Consider the following 15,505-nt stretch of genomic DNA (forward strand, 5'->3'; position numbering starts at 1 on the left):
GTGTGTTTAATTATGCATTCTTGAGCACAATTATTACATTTATATGTTTACATTTAAATTAAATACCTCTTTAAATTGGAATTAGAATTCTAGTTAAAGGGTTGATATCATACTGCAATATTTGTATGAATGAGACGAACACGTGATGCTTGTAGACGAACTCGAAGCCCCGCCCTCTTAAAGATTCCAGCCCTGTGATTCGCTGCATGTCGGCAGCTTTTGCTTATTTGGACCAATTGAAGTAATACACATACCATTACGTAAAAACCTAACTGCTTATTTTCAAGAAAGGCCCCACAGATTTATTTACAGGGAGTTGTATTTAATGCCCAAATTAAAGTAGCAGGCAGATTTTTGCACAATCATATACAAAAATAGAGATTGAGCAAAAAAGCCCTATGATGGGAAGGAAGTCACCGCGGTTTAGCAAAAAAACGGCATGCACTTGGCTTAATAGTGTATTTTAAATTTGTTTTAATTACAGGCATATCAGCGGAGTCCATGGATTTCCTCGGGTCCTTCTTCTCTAGTGTCATTTGACGCGTCAAATGAAAACATTTATTAGAGACTGCCCCAACAGTAATTATTCTCTATAATCACTACATGTCAAAAACTCAGCACCTCGAGTCCAGCATTAGCTTCCTCGCAACATCTGGAAACAAAAGCCGCAGTTTTAAACTCGTTCGTCATTTTCAGGATGCGGCTATTTGAACACAGCTAGCGTTAGCGCGCGCTGCATTCACATTACTAGTCTGTAAATAAATAAAATAAAACATAATACGACTTGACGTGTAACATCGTTGCTATTGCGAGTCGCTTTAAGACTACAGATGTAATTTCAGAGGAAGGAGAGCCTCATCATCATCATCATCAGTTCAGAGGAGAGGGGGATCTAGAGTCGCGTCATCATTTCCGGGCTACCGATCGCCGGTAGAGTGGATCGGGACGCAGAAGCGCGGGGTACGGGGAGCGGAGCGGTGTCCGTGTCCATACCGAGACTGCTGGACGATAGCATGGCTGCCGGGAAGGCAACGAGCAAACCGTCTCTCTGGCAGAACGAGCGGCTCCGGTTCATCGTCTGTTTCTGCGGGGTGTTCGTGTGTTACTTTTACTATGGGATACTGCAGGAGACCATGTGAGTATAAAACAGCATTGCATTTGAAGACCCTACATGGCTTTTAGTTACATAAGAAATTAAAAACCTTTAAATCATCAGTTGCTGTTACTGCTGCACTGAATCAGTCTCTGTCCATGTGGTTGCAATAGTCGGCAGAGTGGAAAACAAGCCTTGAGCTATTTCACCTTGCTGTATATGACAGTATAGTATACTATGGTAAAGCCCGATGACAGTTCGCTTGTCGCCAGCCTCGTTCAGAGGCTCTGATTTATCGCACACAGTTGTTTTATTGTTCTCTGTGTGTGGCAAGCTGTTTTCACATGTATTCCTTCTCAACCTATTTGACTCCAAGGTTCCTCCTTTGTTCAAGACAGTATTTGATAAGCTGATATGTACTTCTGGTGCATCTGTTGTAATTAAAAGCACATAACTCAAAAATGTTTTTTATTTAGCATTTTAATTTATATTTTGTTAATGTAACTCATTTTAAATAATTTCAGGTCTTATTTCAATTCACATTTATTTGTATAGCGCTTTTCACGATACATATCGTTTCAAAGCTGCTTTACAGAGAATGCATGTCTACATTACAATTTAGAGAATGCAGTTAGCAAATAATGTAATAATTTAGGCAATTAATTTACAATCACTGTTAGCAGTTTAACTGAAGGTAGAAGCAATGAGCTCCTGGAAAAATGAATTGCATATTAACAATAATTAGGATATATAGAAATTTGGGAATGTGCATGTTGATCCAGATGTTGTGTCATCTGAAGTCCTCGCAGGTGCCGTCTCTTCAAAGGTGATGGTCATCTGATGTCTTCTTAAGAGGCTGGATCCAAACTGAAGCTCACTAGTCACAGAAAAGCAAATGGAGAATAATTAGCGTAGCTGCTGTTCATAACATTAAGCAAAGATAGTCATGTGCAAGTGATCTGGTATGAGATGCATTATGTGAATGCTTGGCTAAAGAGATGCGCCTTTAATCTAGATTTAGATTATTTTGTCCCACCTGGAAGTTTGCTGAGGTGCCAGAGTCGGCCCCTGCTTGAGAACCGCTGCTTTAAAATTGTAGTATTAGTGTAATTACTAGTAGGTAATCTAAGAGTCTCTTTTGCAGTTTCACTAGTAACTATTCATTAGATAATGGTTGACTTCTGTGGGGAACCTCTGACTAGTGTGTTAGTAATTATTCATTAGCTGCTAGTGCTGATACGTACTAGTATTTATTCCAGTTTTAGGTACTAGTATTCATCCCGGTCACCTTGATTTTGCCAAGTAAGTCATGTTCCTGGATCAACATCTTTGTTGATCCTGGAACAACATTCCAATCAACCAATCAGATTTAAGGGACAAGTTTACCCTTTATGTCAAATTTAGGCTTGCAACCTGGGTTAGGTGCTTCCACAACAGTGTTATTCAACTATCATTTCCCTCTGATTTTAGGGATGAGTTATGAGTAGGATTAGGTTTAGTGGTAAGAATAGGGTTAAGACTAAATTTTCAGACTGGAATGTTGTTTCAGAATCAACAAAGGTACTAGGTACCTTTATACAATAGGTACTCGTATCCATCCCCATTGTTAGCTACTATTAAAAGTTCACCACATTTGAATAAGAAACAATATTGAGTCTATAAAACACGTCAAAACTCCACGAAGTACAACAAGCGTGTCAATGAGAACACTAGTTTGAACAGCATACACACCAGGGCATTTGACTTTATCACATTTTTTACATTGCTTGCAATTGTAATGCAACGGGCTGTTCTACGGGACATAAATTAAGCCTTTAAATAAAAGGGTTATTGAGCCGTTTCTGTCATATACAATAAAAGATTCTGCACAGTGACAGGAAATAAAAATGAGCACAAAAAAGCTGCCTACCTTAAACAACACCGAAAGTGGACTTGCGCTGTAGAGTAGAGCAGACGAAAAATGCGTCCCAATTCACGTACTTATGCACTGTTCTGTGATGTTTTTAAGTATAAATAGTGCGAGTAGTGTGTTCACACAGAAAATTCCAAAAAGAAAAAGTACCCGGATGATGCACTAAAATAATGGAAAAAACGAAGTGTGGAATGTTGGACACTTCATGCACTCAACTGTCGCAGCTTTAATTACGTATTGGAGCGGGAGGGGCTATCAGACTTTGATGTTAAATGACAAAATGACCTTATAAAATTCATACACTACACGGATGAGTACATAGTGCATGAGTACATAGTGCATGAGTACATAGTGCATGAGTACATAGTGCATGAGTACATAGTGCATGAGTACATAGTGTATAGTGTGTCGTTTGGGACGCAACTGAATTCTTTCTATGCATGCTGCAATGGTCACAAAGTTACGTCACACTCTGTGTGTAGCTATGTCTTAAAAAAACATAATTTAACAAATAAATAAGACATTTTAATAGCCCACTTAAAGTGTTTATTACAAATAAATTACTACAAGCTGAAAATGAATAAATATAAATGAACAAAAATTTGCGTTGCATTTACAGTCCTGTGAAAACAACCACTTCCCGTGCCCCTGTTACAGTTGCTGTTTTATTTGTCATATGTAAGGACTAGACAGAATTGCTACGTTACAATGCAATTAAAAGTCTTACTAGTAAGATTAAAGTTGTTACTACAAAGATCTAGAATCGCACACTAGTGTGTAATACAAATTGCGTTGGTGTCTATTAAGTTAGTACTAGAAAACTAGACTAGAAGCTAATAACTATTTGAAAAGTTGCCAGTAACTAAGAATAAGTACTAGTATGTAATGGTTAGTTGGCCTGAAATGCATACCAATGACAGTTGGAATATATTCTAGCCTGAAACACCGATATCACAGCCAAAACAATGTCAGAAAACTCAAATGTTCAAATTAATTGACAGATCGATAGTATTTCTGATTGGCTAAAAAATTGCAGGCTGCCCCCTTCTCTAAACTGACCATCCCAAACTGTGAGAGATAGATCATTAATCATAATTAAGATCTGATATATAACAAAACTAAATTCTGAAAACCTTTCATTTAAAGACAGGAACACACCAAGCCGAATCCGATGGTCGGCCGTTTTTGTTCATCTGCCGACGTGAACCAGTCGGCTGAAGTTGGTCCTCGCTGGCTTTTTTTCGGCCAATTCGACATGTAGAATCACCGTTGGTCAGTTGGGCCATCATTCTGATAGGATACTTTTTATGCGTTTTATTTTAAAAAAAAAAAATCGCTTTTTAAGTTTAAGGTCAGAAGGTTTTCTCTTGCATGTTTCTATGTAACACAACTCAACACTTAGGCCTGGTTTCACAGATGATTTCCTAATGAGCCAGGATTAGGAAAAAGGCTTGGTTCAATTTGGGCATTTAAGTACCTTTTAAAAACATGTCTTAGAAAAAACCTTACTGGTGTACATCTTGATACAAAAACAATGACACTGACATATTTTAACATATGCTATATCAGTGCAAGTTGCTTTCAGTTAAAATAAACTCAAACATGAATTTTAGTTTGGGACTAGGCTTAAGCCTTGTCAGTGAAAGCAGGGGTATGTCTTTTTCCTTTTTGATTCCTGGGGTGATCTAGTTTGTAAATGTAAATAAGCGGAGGTTTTCTTTTTTTCTAATTATTTTGCCATGTTTTTAACCATTTTACATCTACACAGTACATTTCAAAGCCTCTCAGATGATTTGACCTCTCAATGTCATGAAGACTATTTCTGTTAATCAAGCACTAAAATTAGTCACTGCAGTAAACAACAGTTTCTTCCCCAGCCACTGATGGTTATTTTTACCGCCAGTGATCATTAAGTATCCTTGTTCCAAACAGTTGTTCCCTTCAATCCCACAATACCTCTGTCTTCTTTTTTCATCCAGCACACGAGGGGACTACAGTCACGCGGGGAAGAAGGAGAAGTTTCGCTACGCCACCACCCTAGTCTTCATCCAGTGCATCATCAATGCCGCTTTCGCCAGACTCTGTGAGTCAAACCTTCGGATGTTCTGATTGCATGTGTGGAGATTATGTGTGACATAATAATGGGTGGCATCACATTATGGCACCACTTTTTTGCCCATATGTGTTGCTGCACGTGTTTGAATCTGAAGTAATTCTGCATTCTCTCTATTTTATGTTTGTAGTAATTCAGTTTTTTGAGAGCTCAAAGCAGGACCACACGAGAAGCTGGCTCTATGGCGTGTGTTCTCTGTCTTACCTGGGCGCCATGGTGTCCAGTAACTCCGCCCTACAGTATGTCAACTACCCCACACAGGTCAGCACAGCTCTTTACTCTCGTATCTCTATATCTCTCCCTAACAACATCATCCTCATGAGTCTTTGTTCTTTCTAGGTGTTGGGAAAATCCTGTAAACCAATTCCAGGTAAGAGGACAGCTTCTTTATCTGTTTGAAGCACACAAACAAAGCTCTCATGTTTCAGTCAAGAATGTAGAACATGCTGGTGGTCTTTTACTGTAATTCATGTTCGAAACACACGACTTCAGTGGTATGCGGTTTCATTTGGGGTCAGTAAGAAGTGTGGGGTCAGCAGAATTTTTTTTATTTTTTAAGAAAAAAATGACATTCAGCTGTAGGCATTAAATTGATCAAATGTGACAGTATATTTCTATTTCAAATAAATGCTATTCTTTAGAACTTTGAACTTTAGAACTTTTTTAACTTTAGAACTTTTAAAAAAATCTTACCATCACAGAACTTTTAAAAAAACTGTATCACGGTTTCCACAAAAATATTAATTGGTTTTCAACATTGATATTAGAATGATTTCTGAAGGATCATGTGACACTGAAGACTGGAGTAATGATGCTGAAAATTCAGCTTTGACATCACAGGAATAAATTACATTTAAAATATATTTAAATAGAAAACACTTATTTTAAATTCTAATGATATTTTGCAATTTAATAATGATATGCATCCTTGGTAAGCATTAAAGACTTATTTTAAAAGCTTTAAAAAAATCTTACCAGCCCCAAACTTTTGAACGATAGTGTATGAGACTAAACAGTGGGCCCAAAATGTATTTGGACACTTGAATAATAAACAAGAGTCATTGCAATAGATAAAATTTAGAAATTTCTAAATAAGAATTTAGACTTATTTAGAAATGATAGCACAAGCATACTTTTAAAATCCCCCTGTAGTCATTAATTTTATCCCTTAAAACTCATCTTTGATCACCAAAATTATGTTTAATTTCTTCCTGTGAAAAAATTTCTTCATGCCTTAAAATAGCTTGAATGTAACTACACCCTTGCTTCATTTATTATATGCGGATCTATGAATATGCTAATCAGCTCCGCCTCCACTCACTCGCACAAGCTCAGAGATCCACTCGGTCAACTTACTGAAGTAAATGCTGCACAGTGGTATTGGTACCGCTTTTTACAACGTCAGACACATGACGGTAATTAATATGATTAGCCTTTTGCTTGACAACATTATCAAACAGCTGCTAATAATGTGTTGCTAATGTTACACAAACAAACCGTGTTCCCGTTCGTGAGTCAGACAGCTGCCTTATAAAAATCTGTATCCTTAGAAATGCTTTGAACGCCTTAGAACGTCAGTGTAGAAAGATATAGTTCATCATAACATCGTAATGTACATCATACACACACTATATTGCTAAATCTACCCGATTTTTCATATCAACAGAAAAATATATCGGGATAACCTGGCTTCTTGAGATTCCCCTGCTTCACAGGGCTCATGGTTAATGATATCCTAAAGCCCGCCGGCACGTTGACATGATTGGTTACAAGGTAGTTTGTGACTTCACAAACACCAGCGATTTCAAACCACGTTTTTGAAAAGGTCTTTAGATCACTGCAGATTTAAAGAGAAAATACTCAGTAATGGTGTTGACTTATGAATTTGCACATGGTTTGTCTAAAAGCGTATTAAAAACACCACATAGACACATAAACAACAATAAAAACTTAATTTTCACCACAGGGGGACTCTAAGCAAAACAAATATTAAAAATGAATAAAAAAATAAAAATGTGGACATTTACTGGTTGTCAAACATAATAGAAAGTCCGGAGTTAATGGGGGAGAAACCCTTGAAGTTGTTTAAAAGTAATTTACAAAACAGCTAAAAAAGTGAAATTCTGAGAAATAGTTTCACAGCATTTGTTTGCAAAAGCCACTTGGTTTCATATTTTGTCCAATTAAATGACATTCAGTCATTAAGTAAGGCTTCTGTGTCCTAATACTTCTTGGCCCAGTGTGGCTGTCATTTTCATGTCATCTGGATATATTTTTGTTTGGAGGACAGAATTTCTCGCCTCACATGTTCAAAGATATTCCCATATGGCCATTTTTTTTTTTTTTGGCTTATGTTTGTTGGCCATATGGCAAACTATTCTCTTTGTTTCATGCACATCCACACAACAGAAACCTCTTCAGATTTATGGTATTGGTCACGTCTTCCCATTGTGCTTGTCCCGCTTGCTTCACAGTGATGATTCTGGGTGTCACGATCCTGAGAAAGAAATATCCCATGGCGAAGTATCTGTGTGTGTTTCTAATCGTCACTGGGGTCGCCCTCTTCCTCTACAAACCCAACAAAGGCTCCAGCGCATCAGATGAACACGCGTTTGGCTTTGGAGAGATGCTGCTGGTTGGGCTCTGTTTGAATCTGTTCCATTCTCTGCCTTGAATAACATTTCTAGTCCTCTGTGTGAAGATGATCTGATGTGTGTTTCTTTGATCGTAGCTGCTCTCTCTGACTCTGGATGGGCTGACAGGTGTAGCTCAGGACCACATGAGGGCGCGGCACCAGACAGGAGCCAATCACATGATGCTGAACGTCAACCTGTGGTCCACACTGGTCCTTGGAGTAGGTGAGTTGTTAAAAATAGGGTCCTGTTAAAATGTAGAAACATGGGTACTTTGTTAGTGAAGGTTCTGATTATTAAAGGTTAAAGACAATGGAATAAATGATTATCACTAGGATTTTAGGAACATGTTGTCACCTCAGTCTGGGTGATATATTTCAATGTTCACAATATATTGTGATTTGTTTTGCTGGAAATAAATGATTAAACTACATCATGAATAATATTACTCTGCACATCATTTTTGGCCATTAAGTTACTGTGCCATTAGATGAATTTATCCTTGTCTCATGACTTGTTTGTATCAGACTGAGGTGTTAGTTCACCCAAAAATGAAAATTCTACACCCGTAAGACCTTCGTTCATCTTCAGAACACAAATTAAGATATTTTTGATGAAATCTGAGAGATTTTTTTTAATCCCCCATAGAAAACAACATAATTACAACATTCAAAGTCCAGAAAAGTAGTAAAGACATCGTTAAAATAGTCATCGTGACTACAGTGGTTCAACCTTAATTTTATAAAGCGATGAGAATACATTTTGTGCGCAAAAACAAAAATGACTTTATTCAACAATTTCTTGCTTTCTATGGGGGATTAAAAAAACTTTCAGATTTCATCAAAAATATCTTAATTTGTGTTCCGAAGAAGAATAAAGGTCTTACAGGTGTGTAATGACATGAGGGTGAGTAATTAATGACAGAAATTTCATTTTTGGGTGAACTAACCCTTTAACCCTTAAATGCATACCTCGGGTCTTTAGTGACCTGGGACGTCATTCACTACCCTCCTCCTCGTTCATTTTTTAAAGTTAGACATCAACCTTCTTAATATTCCTCAATCAATTCATTATAAAGAATATAACAAGAAAAAAATCATAAAATTATAAAATGCCTATTTTTGTATTCATTTTTTGTAAAAATTGTATAGGGTCGCAAACGACCCGAGGTGTGTATGTACATTTATTTTTTTCTGCACAACAATAATTGAATCTTAGATGACGGAATAAGTGCAATTCACCGTTATTCCACAAGGTGGCAATGTCTGATACACAATGCTGAAGTGGCGACTCATTCAGACAGAAAACGAAATAATAAGAAAAACATGAAATGGCTCAGCGATTTACTCAGCAAGTACTGAACGCAATCAAATATGACTGTAACTCTTACTGGATGGATCTAGTGAAGCTGTTAGCGATCAAAATATTGATTTTGAAGATGTTGAAAATTATATAGTTCTGAGAATATGTTTGAGATCGCGAATGTGCTCATATTCGTGACCTCAACCATAAAACTAGCCCATTATTTGCTGAATTTACTGGGAAATGAGCTCTGGCGAGGACAGTGACGATGGCATAAAACATCTGCTCAAACTGAGCCCTTTCAAGCTCCAAAAGGTAACAAAATATGCTTTATTTTATCCTTCTGTAATTGTTACTCTAATATCAGAGGAGTTTTATATTATCACGACAGGTAGAGATCCTTCCGTGTTAGATATAGATCTGGGTCGATAAAGACATTTAAGGGTTAAAGGTGCAATGTGTAAATTTTAGCGGTATCTAGTGGTGAGGTTGCGAACTGCAACTAACGGCACACACCCCTTGCACCCCTTCCTTTTGGAGAAGCTATGGTGGCCGTCTGGCTGACACAACACAAAGATTTTGTCGTCTGAGACAGCAGATAGCCTGAGTGAAGCAATGAGGTTTCTTCTTACTTATAACCAAGAACGCCTCTGCTTCTAATAAACCTGATGACTACTACTACTACTTCATGCATATTCAATGTAGTGATGATGCAAGCTGCCTCTAAAAAATGAGGAAGATTAAATATCGTTATGGTGTTTGAAAGCCTGCCTTAATTATTTTTAACTAGATTTTTACTACATTTTGCCTTAAACATTTAGAGTCTACTTGGCAACAATGATTGTTTGGTTGAAATGATATTGCCTCATCTTTTTCAGAGCAAGTGATTTAAGTACACTGTCCTTATTTCCTCTTGGTTTTTCTACTAAGTGAATGTCTTGTTGGTTTCTAGTAGTCTAGTATTTCCATCAGACCAGGGCTCATTGTCAGTATATCTTCCTCCAGCAGGGGGAGCTCTGGCTCTATGCTTAGCCTCTGTGTTGTTATTATTTCAGGGTTGACAGAAGCAACCCTGCTGATCTCCAGCAGCTGTTCAGTCTGTCTGCCTCAGCTCTGAAAGGCATCTGTTCCTCACTTTTAATCTTTAATCTCATCACACATGCAGCAAACTTCCTTCCTTCCAAACCTCTCATTATAAAACCAGAGCCGTCCTGTGGTGCTCTCTGAAGTTATCAGAAATAATGAATAGTTTTTGTCAAGTTTCTCTTTTAACTAGGCAAATGCAAAATGATACAGAGTCCAGAATTACACTCAGCAACCCCTAATGCGAGTAAAAATTGGTTTTGGAGAGTAGTTACTTTCCAACCTCATGGAGGCATAATAAACACTTTAAAAAAATATATGTATATATACCTGTTCTATCTATATCTATCTATATATATATAAAAATTTCACACTATCTACTAAAATAACAACATCTCTCACTTTTTCTTTTTTCTGCATAGCTGTGCTGTGGTCAGGGGAGGTGTGGGAGTTTTTGACATTTACTGACCGCTATCCTGGCATTATCTATAATATCCTCCTGTTTGGTATCACTAGCGCTCTTGGACAGGTGGGTTTATTGTTTGTATACAACAGATCAGCACCATCATTCATTCATTCATTCACTCATACAAGATAATAATAATAGTAAATAATAGTTGAAAATCTAGGGTTAAAACATTTATTCTCCTCCTCTTTCTTCAACTAGACCTTCATCTTTATGACTGTGGTGTATTTTGGACCGCTCACCTGTTCCATCATTACAACAACACGGAAGTTCTTCACCATCCTGGGATCCGTGCTGCTCTTTGGGAACGTCATCAGCACTATGCAGTGGTTTGGCACCATTCTCGTCTTCCTTGGTGAGTGAAACTATCTTATCTGTCTTGTGTATATATCTATAAATGTATAAATAATACACTACCATTCAAAAGTTTGTTTTTTAATTCAAGTATCTAATGCTCACCAAGGCTACATTTTAGAGCTGCACGGTTAATTGTTAAAAGATTGCAATCTCGATTCAAACACCCACACGATCTTATTCCTAAATGACAGTGATTTGTCTGTGTCTATTAAACCTTCACAATCACACCGGAACACTGAAATCTGCATTGGCGCTGCCTCTGAGCCAGAGAAAGCAGTTGTCATGTATAGGTATAGATGTGGTCTTTTCAACCACATTTCTGTCTTACAATAATTCAAATGATCACAAAACTTTATAGTTTGGATATAAACACTCATGTCTACAGAAATGATCAAAATAGAGCAAGTAACCTTTTGAAAGTAACTTGGCTCTTAAAAATAACAGTTGTATCGATTACATCATTATGCCACCAGGTGGTGTTAAGTTACTGTTAAAAATGTATTTGTCATTGAATCATTCATTTAACAGATTCGTTCAAAAATGCTGATTCATCCAGTAATGAAAAAAGTGATTTGATGACTTGTAAGCAAGTCATTGAATCATTCATTCAAACTGTTTTTTTTTTTTTTTAAATAAATCATTCAGATTAATTAAACATTTTTAAATAAACTGCAGCAATTTAACATTCAGTCAGAACCTAGTAAATTACATATTTTATTTAGTTGTCTATTCAGAATCGTGATCTCTATTTGAAAAAACAAATTGTGATTCTCAGTTTATCTAGAATCTTGCAGCTTTAACATTTATTTGAACAAAAATACAGTAAAAACAGTATTACTGAGAAAAATGTTCTATTTGAATATATTTTAAAAATGTAATTTATTCTTGTGATGCAAAGCTGAATTTTCAGCATCATTACTCCAGTCTTCAGTGTCACATGATCCTTCAGAAATCAATCTAATATGATGATTTGCTATTTATTATCAACGTTGAAAACAGTTGTGCTGCTTAATATTTTTGTGGAAACTGTGATACATTTTTTTGAGGATTTTTTGTGGAATAGAGTTCAAAAGAACAGCGTTTATTTGAAAAAGAAATCTATTATAACAATGTAAAAGTCTTTGATCAAACATCTGTCACTTTTGATCAATTTAACGCATCCTTGCTGAATCAAATTATTAATTTATTTTTAATCCTACTGACCCCAAACTTTTGAAAGGTAGAGTACATAATTTAAAAATTTACATTATATATTTTAGTTAATTTTTAAAAAAATAATAAAGTAGTTCATACGTAAGTAAATTTTTATATTTGTTTACAAAATTAATTTGAAGAATTTAATCATAATTTTAGATCAAACAAAGTTGCCTAGACTTTTTACAGGTCGTGTACATCTGAGCTTGTTAAAGTTGAGTTGTGTTGAGCAGTACTAATAATCAGTCCAGAGCTGTGTGGCCATAATGAGCAGATATATAATAAGCTCAACCATGACTCTGCTCTGTCTTTCAGGCCTTGGACTGGATGCCAAATTTGGAAAGTCTCCTAAGAAGACGACACACTAAAGACTGGAATCGTGTGTGTGTGTGTGTGTGCGCGCATGCGTACATGTATGCCTGCATTCGAACCCTTGAGACAAACATAGACATTTATTCTCTAAACACTTTACCACACTAATTCCATCATTGGTGTACTTCAGAGATGATGTTTTATTACTCGAAATATTGTTATAATGCTGATGTTCTGAACATTTAATTATGGGATGTATTCCCATCATCTCTCAAAATGGTAACCATGGTAACAGAAGAACAGTGCAAATGTGTGTCTGCGCCTAATCATAATCTGTCATGCTCATAAGGCGAAATCAAAAAGAGAAATGTTGGATAAAGGTAAAGATCCTATTTAAAACTGTAGTCTAAAAAAAATGCACACGCTGATTGTACTTCCTGGAAGACTCCCTCCAGCGAGGCAACCACAGAATTTTTTAGCTACCCCGATTCGTACTTTTGACACATTTATAGATACAGATACGTCCAAGTCATTTGAGAAATGTGGATTCAGGCGGGTGGATTTTGCCTTAATTTTAGTCTTAATTTCGGCAACGTCTGATTATTGTCATTGCATTCCCTAGGAAGTTTGTGTGTGTGTAGTGTTTACTTTGTGTATGTAATGCACAAACACCTGTATAGGTGAATTATTTGTCAAAACATGGCGTTTTCATACCACATGTCATATTTATATTCATGTGTCTTGTTTGAAGTCAGCAAAGCAAATGTTTAGAAAGTTTTTTTTTTTTTTTTTACAAAAAAAAAAAAAAAATCATCTGCATTACACTGTCCATATTTTAGAATAAAAATGTAATTTTATAGATTCATTCTACTCTGCATCTCTACGAATGGATCTGATTGGAATCATAACGGGTGTTTAAATAAAAGGGAAACTCAATCAGGTTTCGAGAAGATGCTGTTGACCAGCTGTCATCAGGGAACGTCTGCCAAAAACGCCGCTCGTGTCTGCCAGCGTCATGTTCTCGCTCTGTTCGGGGAGACAAAAACAACCAAATGACATTAAACACACACCCTGGACATGAATGGATTTGTGGTTTGTGTTTTCAATCGCACCTCTTAAAGTGCCCGTCTTGTTGCAGTAGATATGGTTGGTACAAAACACATCAGAGAACGCATTGACTTGAATGGACTGGAGCTGAAGATGCAGTTTAGCTGGATGAAATGTACCTGACGAGAGTGTCGTCCACCTCTCATAATCGTGATCGCAATAGAGAACAGTCACCGTTTGCTTAACGGGAACTCTGAGGAAAGGTTAATGTGCAATTCAAAGCAGAAAATGAAATTGGAGGGAAACAAACACGGCCGGATGTCAGGAAGGCAATCTGATTAAAAGAGCCAGCGGAGGAGAGCTGGCAGTGCAGCAAAACTACATTTCCACACTCACCGTTTGAACAAGCTGCCCTGAGGGTGTCCTGGCTAAAACGATGATGAAGTGCTTTTCTCCTTTTTCTCTTTCTCCCTGTTATTTTAATCTCATGCTCATTTTAAGCTGAGCACTTTTAGGCTATGTAAATGGAATTTTAAAGGTGGTTTTATTAATGCATGTCATGAATATAAAGAAGCGAAAGCAATAGTGATACATAGTAATGATAGTAGTTCTGAAAGCCGTGGTAGTTCAAAGTAAGGTGCAGAAATCTGTGACAGTGCTGCCTTTTTCAGGAAAAGTGCATATTACCAGACTTTCAGAAACACATATCCATGTAAACTATATTTGGAAGGTCAGCATCTATTGTTGACTTGTTTATAACTGCAATTAAAATAGCTTTGTGTAATGTTATTATATTGAGTATATATAAACCAATACCTATTTTGGTCTTTTTAACCTAAAGGAGCTTCTCATTCACAGTTTCACGATGCACTAAATAAACATTAATTAGTATAAAAAATGTAAAACTTCTTAAGGGGAGACACTACAGGCAAAAACACTGTTTTTTCAGGCACCTGTCAATTTTGAGATTTTGCACTTTTTGGCTTTTCATAAAGTGTTTTTTTCAGACTGGTGGAAAGAAAACATCCAAAATACACTTTTAAGTGTATATTTTATAGCACTTTATCTATTTGCATCTATAGATTTCAATTACAGTAAATATCTTTAAAGGCCGTTTTCTCAAAATGAGTTTTTTCTCCTGCTCTGGGTCAGAAATCTCCACTTCAGCAGAACTTACATACACCAAACTTTACAGTTTTATTCCTATCTATATTCTGAAGGTTTTTACAGAGGGATTTGTTGATATATAATTTGCCTGATTTTATACATTTTATTCCTAAAAAACAGTATTTTCTGATTTATGGAGTGATAAAAAGAGATATCCAAAATTCCCTCTGTAAAAACCTTTGAATTTAATATATCCAAAAAATTAAATGAGAATTTTGAACCTGACATCATCCAATATTCAGATTTTTGTTCTAGAAATGTAAATTAGCACATATTTAATTAGATAACGCCTCATTTGCATATTTAAACATAACATTTTAGAAAACTTGTAATACAAAAAAGGTTTGCATTTTTTAATGTAAACAATCACAAGGGGTAATATGGTGATATCTATTGGTTAATTTTTTTACCCTATTAACCTGGGGTGTCTCGCTTTAAAAATGCAGAACCTTTTTTAAAACTTTTTTTTTCTTCTATTGATAGAGGGTTTATGTTTGCAAATCTGTTAAAAAACAATATTTTTAATTTAGTTAGTGCCTGTAATTTGCAGTCAATATTGTCTCTTGTCTAGTGTATTATATTTACTGGCAAAATAGTAGTATTAATAAGCAAAATAATAATACCACAACGCAAAACAGGCTTAGCTTTATTTACAATAGGCTATAACATATTAATTTAAACATAGTTTTATCACACTGACCTTTTTTTATTATTATATTTCATCTTTGTGATGAAATATGACCTAGACATGTTCTTGACAGGTTTTGTGAGACTGATATTTACAATAACACAACTCGTTTACTGTCCAGAAATCTCAAATGAGCAA

The 15,505-nt window shown here is 36.1% G+C and overlaps 1 protein-coding gene and 1 long non-coding RNA gene across 2 annotated transcripts; one reads left to right on the forward strand and one right to left on the reverse strand.

Moving 5' to 3' along the window:
- The first annotated feature begins 503 nt into the window (after window positions 1–503).
- On the forward strand, window positions 504–13,248 carry slc35b1 (solute carrier family 35 member B1). The gene is made up of 9 exons (XM_048207869.1): window positions 504–1,135; window positions 4,985–5,088; window positions 5,249–5,379; window positions 5,458–5,488; window positions 7,593–7,753; window positions 7,850–7,976; window positions 10,559–10,665; window positions 10,804–10,957; window positions 12,469–13,248. Exons 1-9 carry the CDS (start codon window positions 1,014–1,016, stop codon window positions 12,519–12,521), a joined length of 990 nt encoding a protein of 329 aa, XP_048063826.1. The 5' UTR covers window positions 504–1,013; the 3' UTR covers window positions 12,522–13,248.
- On the reverse strand, window positions 12,646–14,507 carry LOC125278591. Its single transcript, XR_007187184.1, has 2 exons — window positions 13,909–14,507; window positions 12,646–13,765 (listed from the first exon to the last, which is right to left on the reverse strand). It is a non-coding gene; the product is annotated as an uncharacterized LOC125278591 (long non-coding RNA).
- Window positions 14,508–15,505: the final 998 nt, after the last annotated feature.

Source organism: Megalobrama amblycephala, linkage group LG1, assembly GCF_018812025.1.
Source record: "Megalobrama amblycephala isolate DHTTF-2021 linkage group LG1, ASM1881202v1, whole genome shotgun sequence".
Lineage (NCBI taxonomy): Eukaryota > Metazoa > Chordata > Actinopteri > Cypriniformes > Xenocyprididae > Megalobrama > Megalobrama amblycephala.